General features: G+C 50.3%; 4 protein-coding genes across 4 annotated transcripts; 2 read left to right on the forward strand and 2 right to left on the reverse strand.

The window, feature by feature from the left end:
• Window positions 1-2,235: 2,235 nt before the first annotated feature.
• FSUBG_3530 (DUF3425 domain protein) lies at window positions 2,236-3,426 on the forward strand (the record flags this gene model as incomplete). The annotated part of the gene is made up of 1 exon (XM_036681421.1): window positions 2,236-3,426. The coding sequence occupies one exon, from the start codon at window positions 2,236-2,238 to the stop codon at window positions 3,424-3,426; it is 1,191 nt and encodes a 396-aa protein (XP_036540894.1).
• Window positions 3,427-5,081: 1,655 nt separating this feature from the next.
• On the forward strand, window positions 5,082-6,997 carry FSUBG_3531 (Methylenetetrahydrofolate reductase 1; the record flags this gene model as incomplete). Its single annotated transcript, XM_036681422.1, has 2 exons — window positions 5,082-6,780; window positions 6,831-6,997. The coding sequence occupies 2 exons, from the start codon at window positions 5,082-5,084 to the stop codon at window positions 6,995-6,997; spliced, it is 1,866 nt and encodes a 621-aa protein (XP_036540895.1).
• A 751-nt stretch (window positions 6,998-7,748) lies between these two features.
• FSUBG_3532 (elongation factor 2) lies at window positions 7,749-10,060 on the reverse strand (the record flags this gene model as incomplete). The annotated part of the gene is made up of 5 exons (XM_036681423.1): window positions 7,749-8,075; window positions 8,131-9,131; window positions 9,190-9,735; window positions 9,803-9,921; window positions 9,996-10,060. 5 exons carry the CDS (start codon window positions 10,058-10,060, stop codon window positions 7,749-7,751), a joined length of 2,058 nt encoding a protein of 685 aa, XP_036540896.1.
• Window positions 10,061-10,924: 864 nt separating this feature from the next.
• FSUBG_3533 (elongation factor 2) lies at window positions 10,925-13,707 on the reverse strand (the record flags this gene model as incomplete). The annotated part of the gene is made up of 3 exons (XM_036681424.1): window positions 10,925-10,942; window positions 10,999-13,507; window positions 13,700-13,707. The coding sequence occupies 3 exons, from the start codon at window positions 13,705-13,707 to the stop codon at window positions 10,925-10,927; spliced, it is 2,535 nt and encodes an 844-aa protein (XP_036540897.1).
• Window positions 13,708-14,821: the final 1,114 nt, after the last annotated feature.

Below are 14,821 nucleotides of genomic sequence, written 5' to 3' on the forward strand. Positions count from 1 at the left end.
GACAATTGTATCGACGGTATTACCAGCCTCAGGAATCTTGTGCAACTCTCGTGTCTGCTGCTCAACCGTTTGCTTGGAATTGTCAAAATAGCGGTCTCGCCTCAGTCGGACTCCCACGTTGCGCATTGCATCACAGGACATGAATAATTCGCACCAGGTACCGATTTTGGTTTTCCAAAGACATATCCCACGTTGTCTCATTTGCCCTCAAGCAAGCGTTTGCCGTATGCCAGTAACATCCACCGCGTGAAAACCGCTAGATCGCCCAAACCTGCATCACTGATCGGCCATCCCTGACGTCGATGGCAGGGGAAACGAGCCGGCGCAGCTTGGTATCAAGCTTCGATTTCAATGGATCGATATGAAACTCATTCTTTAGTATGCATGTTTTAAAATAGAAGTATACTTATATTTACGCATATTCAATCATCCGACGTGATCGGGCAGATGCCCGGAGCCGGCAACGGAGGCGGACGGAACAGACTCCACAATGATTGCCTAAACAGGAAATATCTATCACAACGGACTCCGGCACCTCATCCCGTATACACGAGTGTTCCTATGCTTGGTAGCATTACGGACAATAGCGTGATACTGTCTCTCTCTCACGACGGAGGATTTGGCTTGAAATTGTCCGTTGCGCTACCTTCTTCACCCAGCACATCCTTGGCTCCGGAGGAAAATGCAAGAGAAGGCGGTTTCGGTCAGCCAAGTAGGGTCAATACCGATCTTGGTACGAAAACAGACTCTGTAGGGTACACAGCGTGAATCGATGCAGCGATCCGTCGCAACTCCCGGCCGGTAGCCACTCCACCTGGTAGCTATCTCTGGCGTTGCCAGTTACACGGCATCAGCTTCGACAAGTCCACGCACATCAAGGCCACTGCCGTGGTCCCCAAGTCGGATTTTAATGAGTAATATGGCACCTTACATCGTCATGTGCCTCAGTTGATCCTCAAGGTTCTTGGTTGTCTTAAGAAGGCAGACAAATACGAGATAGTGCAACTGTAAAGAACGCTTACACGCAATTCAACGAGACGATCAATGTTTCTGTAGCAACGCTGCATGGAAAAATTGTAAGGAGCCATATAGAACTATTGTACCTTTGGTAACCCGAGTTTGGAGGCGGTGAGGTTAAGGCGTCTATCAACTAATATCTTCCGTGCCACAAAAGAACGAAGAATAATGACAACAATAAAGGATATTCTTGGTATAACATTTCTATGTTAGTATTTCAGAAACAAAATTATGGTATTTTAATATGCCATAATTGCTTGCGTGTTTTCGTGATCAAGATGTAGATATTGCCTGAGTATTTCGATAGAATTAACCCGATTCATGAGCTGGGCGGGCGTAGGGTATTTCTCTCTGTTTGATAGCATGACATGACTGAGAGCATTCCAGGTCTTTCAAACAGCAGTTTCTCATTTCCATATCGTGACTACTCTGATAGAATTTCTATTTGTGAGATTTATTGATTAGATAAAACAGCTGCAATTAATTCAATTGACATTTCCATCATGCGCTGTCGCGTTATGTTTCTAGGTTATGCTACAGTGGGTTTCAAGCAAATCGAAATGTACAAAAAGGGCGATTTCCCCATTGATGTTCTGTCTGACTTGAAATGATAACAAGTGAGCCGAAAGCTCGAGAAACGCTGGGCGCTTCCCCTGCCACGTGTAAAACTATGCCTTTCCACTCACGAGATATCTCGAATCGACGATTCACTCATCTGATGGACAGAAAATGACTTTTGCAGGTAGAGTATCCGCAACAAATTCTTTAAGCATCTGAGCTGATGGAAAGAAAAGAAAACTGTCCGAAATTATGACGAGCAAAGAGTTGGTATAGAGTCAGGGAAATATCATCAACTGAGCACGAAGTCGGACTAATATTAGGGATTATTACACAGTGTTCAAGGCACAGTAGTCACCGGATGTTGAGCTTGGCTGTGATGGTATATACTGAGCGGTTGCGGGGCTTTAGCCGGGGCTAGAGGTTTCTGCTATCTGTTATGCTAAGACAGTGCACAGGCTAGCTTATTCCTACGCGTTATGCTTGGTGGAGATCACGAACGCCATCGTTTATGACTTGAAAAGCGACAGGTTTCTACCACTTCTTGACCAGAAAACCTTTCAATTATTCTCGTGGCTGACTAGATTTATCACTGAAATCTTCTTCTGCTCGCATACATAAGTTCCTAGAATATAAAACTGTATGGAAGAACCAACTGCAATGTTGACGAATCGCCCTCGAACACGACAACGGACGTATAAGAAGCCACCTGCTCTCGATGTTCCCAACATTGATGAAGATGCCGCGGAGAGGAAACGAGTTTTGAACGTTCTAGCACAGAGAAGATATCGTGGGTCGTCACTTTCCTGCAACCAAGCAAGCTTGAGACCTGACAGGCATATAGGTGAAAAGAAACGGCTAGATCGTCTTAAGACCAAGGCAGCTGGTAGCAATGAGTCTCAAAACTCCGAACCTCAGGACGAAACAGCTCCAAACTCCGAAGGCCGAGTATCGAAAGACGATATTTATGCAATTCCGACTCTGAAGAGCAATTTGGAATCCAATCTGTCAATCCCTCCTACGACAGATGCTGACATCTTGGCTGGATTTGATCTCAATCTGACATCTTGGAACCCCCTCGGAGACCCCCTCCAAGATTTGACATTTGCGCCTATTCTTCCAGACCCAAATATAGTACCCGACTACTTACCTGAAGACCATACCGGGGGCGATTCGGTAATAAATACTCATCATGACTTGTCTACAGATTTTGCCGGTGCCGATATGACAATGTTTATTGATTCATCACCACTCAGCTCTTCACCCTCGCCATCAGAAGGGCAGACGTTTCCTGATAGCTATCAACTACCTTTACTACAGCATACACTTCTTAAGGCTGTTATGCGAATAGCAGACCGTCTGAACCTGAAGCCAGACCTCTGGGACTTGGGGGGTAACTCGGCATTCAACACAGGGACCGCAACTCCAGCATCTCTACTGCCTCCGTCATGGAAGCCTACTCCATCACAAGTTGCGATACCACATCATCCGGTGTTTGACCTGCTGCCTTGGCCAGGTGTCAGAGAGCGCGCCATCTTCATCTTGTCGTTGCCTGACGAGTTACGACCACCGCGAGCCCAGGGTGCGCTGGCGATCGTCAACTTTGCCTATGATGTTGAGGATACAGCCGAGGGAGTTAGAATTTATGGTGACGATCCATATGATCCAGGTAACTGGGAGCTGGGGCAGGTTATGTTTGAAAGGTGGTGGTTTTTGTTTGACAACAACATCATCAGCACAAGTAACCGTTGGCGAAGGGCAAGGGGAGCGCCGCCACTGCTATTAAAAAGTCGAAGTCCTGGTTCGAGCCCGACTGCAAGTACATCATCTGCCACAACTGGAGGATCATGATGTGCCACTGAGGTTGCTAGTGAGTACCTTGGTAGGTAGGCAGGATATACAGCCATGTTGTGGAAATCTTAAGAGACCTGTAAAACTATAAAATAGATGACGTGAAGATTAATTGAGCAAGAATGAAAGACGAGCATACAAACCCAAGGTTAAAGGCTCATATACTCTTCTCGATAACCCGCGCACGTTGACTATAATATGAGCCCATTGATCAGCCCAAAGAATAATTGACATATAGGTGGAGGTTTGATCTTTAAATCAGTCGTTATCAAAGTAGAGTTTTGGACCTCTAAGTTCGCTCACCGGTCTGACAGTGACACCACTCGGTAGGTAGTAGCTCAGCATCATGACGGATGGAGGGGTCATAAAGACCCTCGGGGTGATGATTCGTCCATTTGCCGGACCCTTGCTTGCTCCGCAGCAGGGGACCCCTCGACGTTGACGTTGGGGGAGAGAGGAGACATACCTCAGAGGTCATTGGCAGGGCCTCTCGGAAGATGGCTGCAAACCGCACGCTGCAAGTCGAAGCAGAGTGGGATGTCGTGAACTGCTTCAGCCAAACAGATTCCATCAAGTCCACAGTTTCCTGGCTTATTGCAGATGTTACCGCACGCTCCATTGTCCTGGATTTCTCACCGATCAAAAGAGGCGCAGCCGAATACAATGGAAACCATTTCAACGGCTACTCTATCTGGTATCAAGTGGAGATGAGCGTCGATTTATGACTCTGAGTTCTTGAGCCTAAAAAATTCCATCCATTTGTCTTCAGTTAGGTACTACCTTACCTAGTTAACCTACCTAAGGTAGGTACCTTACCTGCAACCTCCGTTTGGAAGCTCACTTCGTCAGCCTGGGGCAGCTCTAGCGGCATCCTCACTGGTTCGATGCCCTGAGCTCCCCTGAGCCTCTCGGCTTTCGACGCCCGGGAACGGCGCTGAGATCAAATGAACGCATCGGCATCCGCCAATGAGCAGACACGATTCATGCATCGGAGGTAAAAACGGAACCCCACTGGGGAGTTTCTAGAGGAAGGAGGGGCATCTTAGAGGAGAAATTTCCTGGATAGTCAGAAGGAAGGAACGACGTGGAACGCTTTTCTGACCGTACTCGGTTTCTTTCTTCTTTCTCTATCTCCCTCCCTCTCTTTTCTACTCGTCATTTGTCGCTCAATATATAACCTCCTCTTCGGTCTTCAAGTAGAATTGGCTGTCATTTGTCAAGTTGGATCCTAGTACTACGTAAATCATTAACCCCCCTGCTGCTGCTTCTCGTTCAACGGATTGAGAGCGGGAAATCGCAAGGTCAATACAGATCATCGTTTCCACCGCCTCGTCTGGAGTTGCAGCGCAAAACCCCAGAACCGGGCTTCAAACAGTACAATAAACGTTAGTTTATACAAGCATCGCCGCAATACCTCTCTGGCTACGCTGTAATTGACTTTGCTAACATATAGGATTCCTTGTCAGTCGTCGTTACAGTTCCCCTCCCCCACAATCTCCCCATACTCCAGCTCTCTGATCCAAGCTTCGACCCGCCACGACCATCACGCCCAGCTCTTGCTTCGTAACGAATCAACATCCTTCTCTGGTCAAATACAAATACAAGCTCGTCATAAACCATAGAATCTAAAAAAATCATCGCCAACCGATTTCACCATGCATATCAAGGACATGCTCAACGACGCCGAGAGGAGCGGCCAGCCCTCCTTCTCTTTCGAGTACTTCCCTCCCAAGACCGCACAAGGTGTTCAGAATCTTTACGACCGTATGGATCGCATGTATAACCTAGGTCCTAAGTTCATTGACATCACATGGGGTGCTGGTGGTAGAATTGCCGAGCTCACTTGCGAGATGGTACTCCAGGCTCAAGCTGTCTACGGCCTTGAAACTTGCATGCATCTGACCTGCACTGACATGGGTGTTGAGAAGGTCAATGATGCCCTTCTTAAAGCGTATAAAGCCGGGTGCACCAACATTCTGGCCCTACGTGGTGATCCCCCCCGAGCTCAAGACAAGTGGACCGCTGCCGACGGAGGCTTCCAGTATGCCCGTGATCTCGTTAGACACATCCGCGATACCTACGGCAACCACTTCGACATCGGTGTTGCTGGTTATCCTGAGGGTTCCGACGACAACAAGAATGAGGACGAATTGCTGGACCATCTCAAGGAGAAGGTTGACATGGGCGCCAGCTTCATCGTCACACAGATGTTCTATGATGCTGATAACTTCATTCGCTGGGTGAAGCGTGTTCGTGAGCGTGGCATCACTATCCCTATCCTCCCCGGTATCATGCCCATCGCTACATATGCCAGCTTCCTTCGACGAGCAAACCATATGCAGGCTAAGATCCCTCAGGAATGGCTCGATGCACTTGAGCCTGTCAAGAACGACGATGTTGCTGTCAGGAACATCGGAAAGACCCTGGTTGCCAACATGTGCCGAAAGTTGCTCGCCAACGGGATTCATCACCTTCACTTCTATACCATGAACCTTGCCCAGGCTACACGCATGTTACTTGAGGAGCTCCAATGGGCTCCTTGCGCTGAGCGTCCTCTTCAACAGGCTCTCCCTTGGAAACAGTCCAAAGGACTTGGTCGCCGCGAGGAGGATGTTCGGCCCATCTTTTGGAGAAACCGCAACAAGTCTTATGTGATTCGCACACAGGATTGGGATGAGTTCCCCAACGGTCGATGGGGCGATTCTCGCTCTCCTGCTTTCGGAGAGCTGGATGCTTACGGCATTGGCTTGACTGGTACTAACGAGGCCAATCGCAAGAAATGGGGCGAGCCCAAGACCATTCAGGATATTGCTCAACTTTTCGTCCGATATCTCCAAAATGAGATCGAGTCTCTGCCATGGAGTGAGTCACCTCTTACCACTGAGGCTGATGAGATTCGAGAGGAGCTTATTGAGCTGAACAAGCGAGGATTATTGACTGTGAACTCTCAGCCTGCTGTCAATGGCGTCAAGTCTTCTCACCCGGTCCACGGCTGGGGCCCCGACAACGGCTATGTCTACCAAAAGTCGTACCTTGAGTTGCTGGTGCACCCCGACGTCTTTGACAAGATGATCACTCGCATTGAGAACCACCCTGATCTGACCTACTACGCTGTGACTAAGGACGGCGAGCTCCGATCTAATGTGACATCTGATGGCCCCAATGCAGTGACCTGGGGTGTCTTCCCTGGAAAGGAGATTGTGCAGCCAACCATTGTTGAGAGCATCAGTTTCCTTGCATGGAAGGACGAAGCATTCCGACTGGGTGTCGATTGGGCTCACTGTTATGACATGACCTCGCCTAGCCGAGCTCTGCTTGAGGGTGTCATGAATGACTGGTACCTCGTCAACATTGGTGAGTAAAGAGGTTCCAAACAGACTCTGGAAGCATGCTAAAAATGGTAGTGAACAACGATTTCCACGACAACAAAACCATCTTCGGGCTTTTGAAGGGCCTCGAGGTCAAGGACCTCACCACTCCTGCGACTCCTTTGACGGAGTCGGTAGGTAATGGCGCCGGAGATACCGAACCTATTGTCAATGGTACTGCAGCCACTGCAGTTGCGAACTAGATGTTCTCGCGCAGTGGTACCCGGTGCAATGGTTTACCAAGATGCCCAGCATCTTGACCAAAGTCAATCTCTGGTATGGTCGCAGAGTGATCGCAAGTATGCATCATCGGGGCGTTGCTGTGCACTTCCTCTAACTTTCACGATCACTGCTTTTTTTCTTCCTTTGATTTCCTTTTTGTTTTTGGGGTTTGGGTATAATAGCATCACCAAGGTGTCTTTTTCAACAAAAAGTTACCAGGGATACGGGGGCAGCATTTTAAAAAGGCGCAAGATACGAAAAATCACCCGGCGGGCGCAGACGACTTTATGTTTTGGGGGCTTGCTTTGCTTGTTCTATATCTCAACGATACCCCGCCAGCAAGGCCTTATGTATGGACGATTGCATGAATGAATTTGATCTCTTTCTTTTATGTTTTTTACTTTTCTTTCCCGACGAACGGGAAGAACTTATACAGAGAGTGGATGATGGGGACATGGAAAAGATTAAAGGCAAAGTTTGGCTATCATGATGGACTCAAGCAACAGCTAGACATTTGCTGATGCTCGGAACCAACAATTGATTTGATATCTAGCCCCGATATTGGGCTACGATGATACTTTGCGCTCTCCCGTACCGCCCCCTTAAGTGACTGTGACTTGAGTGAAATGTCCAAAGTCCATCGCTATCCTTTCTTTGACCAAGTCTGGGACTGTTGTATGCGATAAAAAAACATTACCGTCAAGCGGGCTATGCAATTGAATTCCTCCTCTCTCACCATACATCTTCCTCAGCCACTTCATAATCCATATTTACCGCCCTCTCTTCCCGCTGTGGTTCTGCGCTCTTTTCCCGTCTAGGCTGATCATCGAAGTCCATTATAGCATCGTCCTCTACACCATGCCTGGGCGCGTCATCATTGCCAAGGGTCTTGACAGGCGGCAGAGGTGTATTCACCCACGCAAGCTCAAGACGTCCTTCAACGCCAGGCAGTTCCTTGCCATTCAAACTATAGTAGAACTTCTCTGCTGTTTTACGGTCTTGGAAAGAGACGTGTGTGGTTTCAGGAGCTGTATCGACAGACTCAAACTCGCCGAGGTTCTGTTTGGTATGTCAGTGATATGAGACCTAAAAAGAGGGGAGAAGTGAAGCATACTAGGAGGAAATGGCGTAGCATCTCATCTTTATCAGGTGTTGTAAAGTCAACACCTGTGATGGCGAGCTTTTTGGGCCGGTTGTCAATCGAGTATTGCGCATAAGCTGCGTGCATGTTTCCTCCTCCACGACCCCTGAAGCTTCCTCTTCCTCGTCCACGAGCGCGAAAGCTGCCTCGACCTCGGTACCCACCTCGAGGAGCCCATGATGAGTTTGATTCTTCCCCAGCATCGGGATCTAGACCGAGCATCTTTGCCTCTTGTTCCAGGGCCGCAAGCTTCGCGCGTAGCATACTTGTACCTGACGAATTGGCATCGCCGTCCTCGCCTCTCTGACTGGCGAGCTTTGCCTGTAGCTTCTCGTTTTCCTCTCGGTGGCGGGCGAGGAGTTCTTGATGCTTCTTGACTACCTCCTGGCGCTCTTGCTCTATCCTGGCGCGCTGAGCCTCGCGCTCTTGGTGCTTCTTTTGTTCTTCTTCTTGCTTTCGCTGGAACTCTTCCATATCTATTTCTGGCTCATCCTCGTCATCTTCTGCAGCCATTGGGTGGTCGCCCGACCAATTGCCCCCTTGCAAAGGAGCCGATGCTGGTAGTGTGTCGGTCTTGTCCTTGTACCAAAATACCTTGACGAACCTGTTGTCGAATATAACTTTGGGTGACTGATATGCTGCATTTGCCGAACCCCATTTATCGTACTTAACAATCGCGAGGTGCTTGTATGGCTGCATTGATACCTCCTGGATATTGCCAAATTGTGATAAGAACGCCCGCACTTGCTCCTCGCTGAAGGATTCTTCTGGGATATTTTCGACAACGATGGTGCTCTTTGTACGGTCATAGTTAGGCCCTTCAGCGGAGAAAGGAGCTCGCGAACCGCCCTTCTTAGCGCCACGGTTCCGACGACCTCCTCGACCGCCTCGGCCCCCATCGGATGGGAAAGTCCAGGGATTCATGCTATTTGGGGCGTTTGCTAACATGGCAAACGGATCACTTGGATCGTACTCTGTCCAGGCTTGTATTAGACGAGCAAACAAAAACAAAATAAGTGATACCAAACTTACCGGCGTCGGTACCTGGGGGCACGAATATCGACTCGTTGCCATGGTCGTATGGGCATGTGCTCCCACGCGAACAGAAACCCTTGGTGTCAAAATCACGGCATCGACCTCTTCTCCGGGGTTGACCACGACCACCACCAAAGCCTTGTTGCGGGAAGTTTGGCATGCCAGGGTATGGCATCCCCATGGAACCCATCTGTAGAAATGCCTCCATGACTTTCGGATCGAAAGGCATGTCGGGTCGCGGAGGAAGATTATACGTGGGTGCGCCAGGCCGTCCTCCCCTCATGTCGTCGCCTCGGCCTACTCGCCCACCTCGACGGGGTTGCTTCTGCGCGCGCCCATCGCGGTTGAAACTTTCGTATCCATCTTGCGGATCGTATTCTTCGCGATCGTAGAAACCTCTCTTTCTTGAGCCATTCGGCGACGTGCTGTCAGCCAAAGGTTGCTGTACTGCTTCAACTCCGATCTTTGGGGCTGGAGGAGCCCCTGGGACGTAGGATCTATAGGCGATTGCTTGGAAGACGTCGTCGAGGAAAGCTTTGGGATCTGTGGAATGGATTTGCGGTCAGTTTCCGTGCACAATCGTTCCAAAACCGAGAGTAGTAATGCGCACCTTCGCTTAAAAAGTCTGGAATTTCCTGTTCGCATAGTTTTCGTACCGCGTCTGCGTCGCCATCGTGCTTGAGAAGGGCGATAACATACTCGGCTAGGACGTCGGCGTCGGCGTCAGAGCTATTGTATATGTTAGCGGAGTCTATAGACCGCGAGCCGTTCCAGCACCGCATGGGGAAAATGAGGCTACGGACGTATCCTCAATACGCTTGACTATCCACGCCTTAAGTAGAGGCGCATCTTCTTCAGAGAACAGCATTGTACAGACAACGCGATCGCTCCGTCAATAGCAAGCAACCGCCAGAATGCGCCCGAGACAAAGAACAAGGGTAGATCAGGAGCGTAGGTATGTTGGGTTGACGTTCTGAGGTTGGAGGCTGATTTTTTTGGGTCATGGGCGGTTGGGGCCGTCCTTTGTATTGTGACAGGTCAAGCAGTAAGATCCCGGACATCAATTTGATATATAACAAGTCTCAATACGATCAAATAAAAGGTATTTTTAATAGGCTAGACAAGTGCCAGGAAAGGTAGTGCTCATGTGAATATTTCAATCAATCAATTGCCAAAATTTCGATAGCTCTGTTATGACATAGTTACAGGCAGCCAGTCTGGACGCTGGAGTCAAAATAGAGCTCCATATCATCAGATTCGCTCCACTTTTCAATGAGACCTACTCCTCAAAATTACCAGCAGTAACTCATGTTCCTCGTATCTTCTATGTCGACAGAATTCCAAGTCGATTTTGATCGTCCTCTATGGCAAGTAATGCTCTGGTTTCCTCGCCCAACTTCTACAGTTTCCTACTCATCCAAGTCAACTTACACCTTGGTCTTGACTTCACAACGGTCAAACGACTTCATATGAACTTCAATCTAACGTGTTTCAACTCATCAGATACGACATAACTACATAAAAGCCGAATTGAGCTTCTCCTTGACATTCAGCTTCAACCCAGCCATTCGACTTTTCTTTTGGTTTCCGCTCAGCATGCCGCTCCTGAGATCGTCAAGGAGCTCCTCCGTGGAATTTGACATGCGTCCCAAATCTTCGTTATCAGCCGATTAATCTTGCGTGTCCAACTCGGCACGCTTCGTGGTTCGTTCGGCGCATTAAAAAAAGCCGTTTACAGCTTGTCGTAGTACTATCATGACATGTTAGCATGTATCCTGGGTCGTTGGACTCGGATATTAGACTTACGTTCTCGACACCAGGAACGAGCTCCTTGACACCCTTGCGCTTTCGCATGGTGGTGACGATTTGTCCGACCTTGGTGGTGGAATCGAGGGGAGAGCCACCGGGGAGGATCTGCCAGTGGTCGAAGACGGACTGGGGGAAAGCCTGTCCTGAGGTGGCCTGTCGGAGATCTCCATTGAAACCGAAAGACTCGAGAATGGGGAGGTAAGCCTTGATGTTGAACAGAGGAGTACCAGGTCGCTGCTCTTCGCTGAAGACGTGACCACGTCGTCGGGTAAGGACACCGTAGACACCACCCATGGCCTGCTCAGGGACCTGAATCTCGACAAGGTACACGGGCTCGAGAAGAGCGGGCTCGGCGAGAAGAGAGGCGGCGTACAGGACACGACGGGCAGTGGGGATGATCTGACCACCACCACGGTGAATAGCATCAGCGTGGAGGGTAACATCGAGGATGTTGAAGCGGCAAGATCGCATGGGCTCCTCAGCAACGGGACCCTCACGAGTGGCCCACTGGAAACCGGAGACAACGGAATCCTTGATTTCGTTGAGGTACTGAACGGCCTTTGTCTGGTCGACCAACAGGTTAGCACCAGTGCCGTCAGGGCCGAAGGTCCAGATCTTTCGGGCGTCGGTGACATCCCAGCCGAAGTCGTCAGCAAGGACACGGGCACGGGCCTTGAAATCGTCACGGGCGCTGACCTTGCCAGCCTCGATGGCAAGGGAGAGCTCCTCCTCGATAGGCTCAGCAACCATGTACAGACGGTTGTGCTTGTTGGGAGACTTGGACAGAGCAGTAATGCTGGACTTGGCAGTAACGGTCTCACGGTACTGGACGACTGGGTCGGAAATGATCAGGGGAACACCGGCGTGATCTTCCTCAAGATCCTTGAGGCAAATCTCGAGATGCAGCTCACCGGCACCAGCGACAACATGCTCACCAGACTCGGAGGTCATGGTCAACACACAAGGATCGGACTTGGAGAGACGCTTGAGACCCTCAACAAGCTTGGGGAGATCCTGGGCGTTCTTGACCTGAACGGAACGCTGGACGACGGGGGAGACGGAGAACTTCATGACCTTGAGGTTGTGGGCGGTCTCGCTGGTGGTGAGGGTACCAGACTTGAGAAGGAACTGATCGATACCGACCAGACCGACAATGTTACCGGCAGGCATGTCGTCAATGGGCTCGACCTTGCCACCCATCATCAGGACAGTACGCTGGATAGCCTTGATGAAGAGATCCTCCTTCTTGCCAGGGACGTAGTTGGGACCCTGGATGCGGACCTTGAGACCGGATCGGACGGTACCGGAGAAGACACGACCGAAGGCGTAGAATCGACCCTTATCGGAGGTGGGCACCATCTTGGAGACGTAAAGCATGAGAGGACCCTTGGGGTCACAGTCACGGATACCAATGGCGGCCTCGTCATCAGGGGGACCCTCGTACAGAGTCTCAGCACGGTACTTCTGGGCAGTGGCGGGAGAGGGGAGGTGGAGAATCATCATCTCGAGGAGAGAGTCGGCAGCGGGAAGGAAGGTTCGCATGACAGCCTTGAGGAGCTGCTTGCCCTCCTTCTCACGGTCCTCCGCGTTAAGCTTAAGGTTGAGCTTCTCGAGGAGAGTGGCGATCTCCTCCTTCTTGAAGTTCATAACAGCTGAGAAGATCTTGAAGATGGGGTCGAGGATGAACTGGTTGAAGGCACGCTCGAGCTGCTTACCCTCGTAGGTGCCGTTCTTGGTCCACTTCTTGGTCTTGGGGTTGAAGTAGTTGTCGCCCCAGAGACGCTCCATCATCTTGTTCTTGTCAACACCGAACTTCTTGGCGTATCGGACAGCGAACTGTCGGACGGTGAAAGCCCAGCCGTGCAGACCGGAACCGAAGGCAACGGTACCCTTGTCAGGGTAGACCTGGATGTCACCAATAGACTTGTCAAGGTAGGTAGAAATGATGACGTTAACGGACTCGATGGTTCGGGAGAAGGACTGGTACAGATCCTCCTTGGAGACCTGAAGCTCGAGAAGAGCACGGTCGACCTTGTTGATGATGATGACGGGTTTGATGCGCTCACCAAGGGCCTGTCGGAGGACAGTCTCGGTCTGGACACAGACACCCTCGACAGTGTCGACGACAACAAGAGCACCATCAGTGACACGGAGAGCAGCGGTAACCTCAGAAGAGAAATCAACGTGACCAGGAGAATCAATGAGGTTGATCAAGAAGTCCTTTCCTTCGGTCTTTTGGCCAACAATGTCGGCAACGTCGTCATCCTCACCAAGCTGACCATACAGAGAGATGGCAGTAGACTTGATGGTGATACCACGTTCCTGTTCGTCGGCACGAGTATCTGTGGCTCGGGCATCACCAGCCTTGGCGGTGGAAATGATACCGGCTTTGGCGAGAAGAGAGTCGGTCAGGGTAGACTTGCCGTGGTCGACGTGGGCAATAACGGACATGTTACGGACATTGGTAGGCTTGTCCATAAGCTTCCGGATCTCGTCGATCGTGAAGCTATTGTGAGTGAAGGCATCGCGGTTAGCTCATGGTCGTGCAAGGACGGACGGCTTAAGTCCGAGCGGGGTATGGTGCAGCTGGAGGGGTATGCCATCATGGAATATGGCGCAGGAGAAGATAGTGGTGAGGCCGACGACGAAAAAGTGATGCCGGCGACAGGTAGACGATGATAGATTCGATGCTACTTACTTAACCATCTTGGCGGTATTGTCTGGATGACCTGACTATGTGTGTGTATGTCAAAAGTCGAAGTTGTTGATGTGGGAACAGAGCGGGGTTCAAGTTTTCACCCCGCGATCTGAGCCGCAGAAAAAGGGAAGAAGCAAGAAGCGATTGCCGTCAAAGAGAAAGAAGGCAACGATTCAAGTGACGATGGAAGAGAGACAGTTCCGGAGGAGAACCACTGTCACTCTTTATGCGTCCCTTTTGGCGAGAGAAGGTTTGGAGGAGGAGAAAGAGGGAGGGAAGAAGAGGGAAGAGTTTTGAGCGGGGAGGAGTAAGGTAAGGTAGGTTTGGGCACCTCAAGATTCATTCGGCGAGAAGCCTACGGGCAGCAAGGTTGGACCACCCAGCCCACCACTTAGCAGAGGGCATCCCCACTAAAGCACGAAAGAAAAAAATTTGGACAGTGGGCTTTTCACATTTTTGGTGGGGCAGCAACCGCTCAAGAGGACCCCGCTACACAGTGGTTTTCTGCCACCCGCTGAAGTAATAGGCGCTCCAGGCCCTCATGGAGGGGTTGTGCTCCATTGGTCACGGTCACAATAGGCCCATGAGTCCGCTAAAATTCTGTCTGCTGAGCGGGCATCATGTCCTCCCATCCATGTCCATTGACGGGAGCTTGAGACAATTACCCAGCTTAGCTCTCGGCTGCCAGGCAAGGTATGGATCAATTGCCACAGTCACGGCCGCACAAGATGGGAAATTGGGTTGATCGTAGAGGGCACCAACCCTGGCACGATTCTTTGCCCATGGGACAGGCTTAGTCACCACCGAAAACCCTGAGCTTGGCCCTCCCCTCTCCTCTTCCTCAAGAGCTCACTCATGATGGCAGGGGAATTATTTGCCTTTTTTTTTCTTCTTTCTCTTTTTCGTTGTCTTACCGAATGATTCATCTTATTATAGAACTGCTCTTGTCCCCAGGTAACCGACAGTACTACAACTGTGAGGATACATGGGTGTTTTGTCAAAATGCATAAGCTCACGCATTTCACCCATGCTAACCAAAGTAGTATGTATGAGACAACCTGATGGAGGGGGATTCTCCGTGGGCCCAGCTTGAAACCCAGTCTACCAGTCTCCCCTCCCCTC

Source organism: Fusarium subglutinans, assembly GCF_013396075.1.
Source record: "Fusarium subglutinans strain NRRL 66333 chromosome Unknown NRRL66333_c0000030, whole genome shotgun sequence".
In the NCBI taxonomy this organism is placed as follows: Eukaryota; Fungi; Ascomycota; class Sordariomycetes; order Hypocreales; family Nectriaceae; genus Fusarium; species Fusarium subglutinans.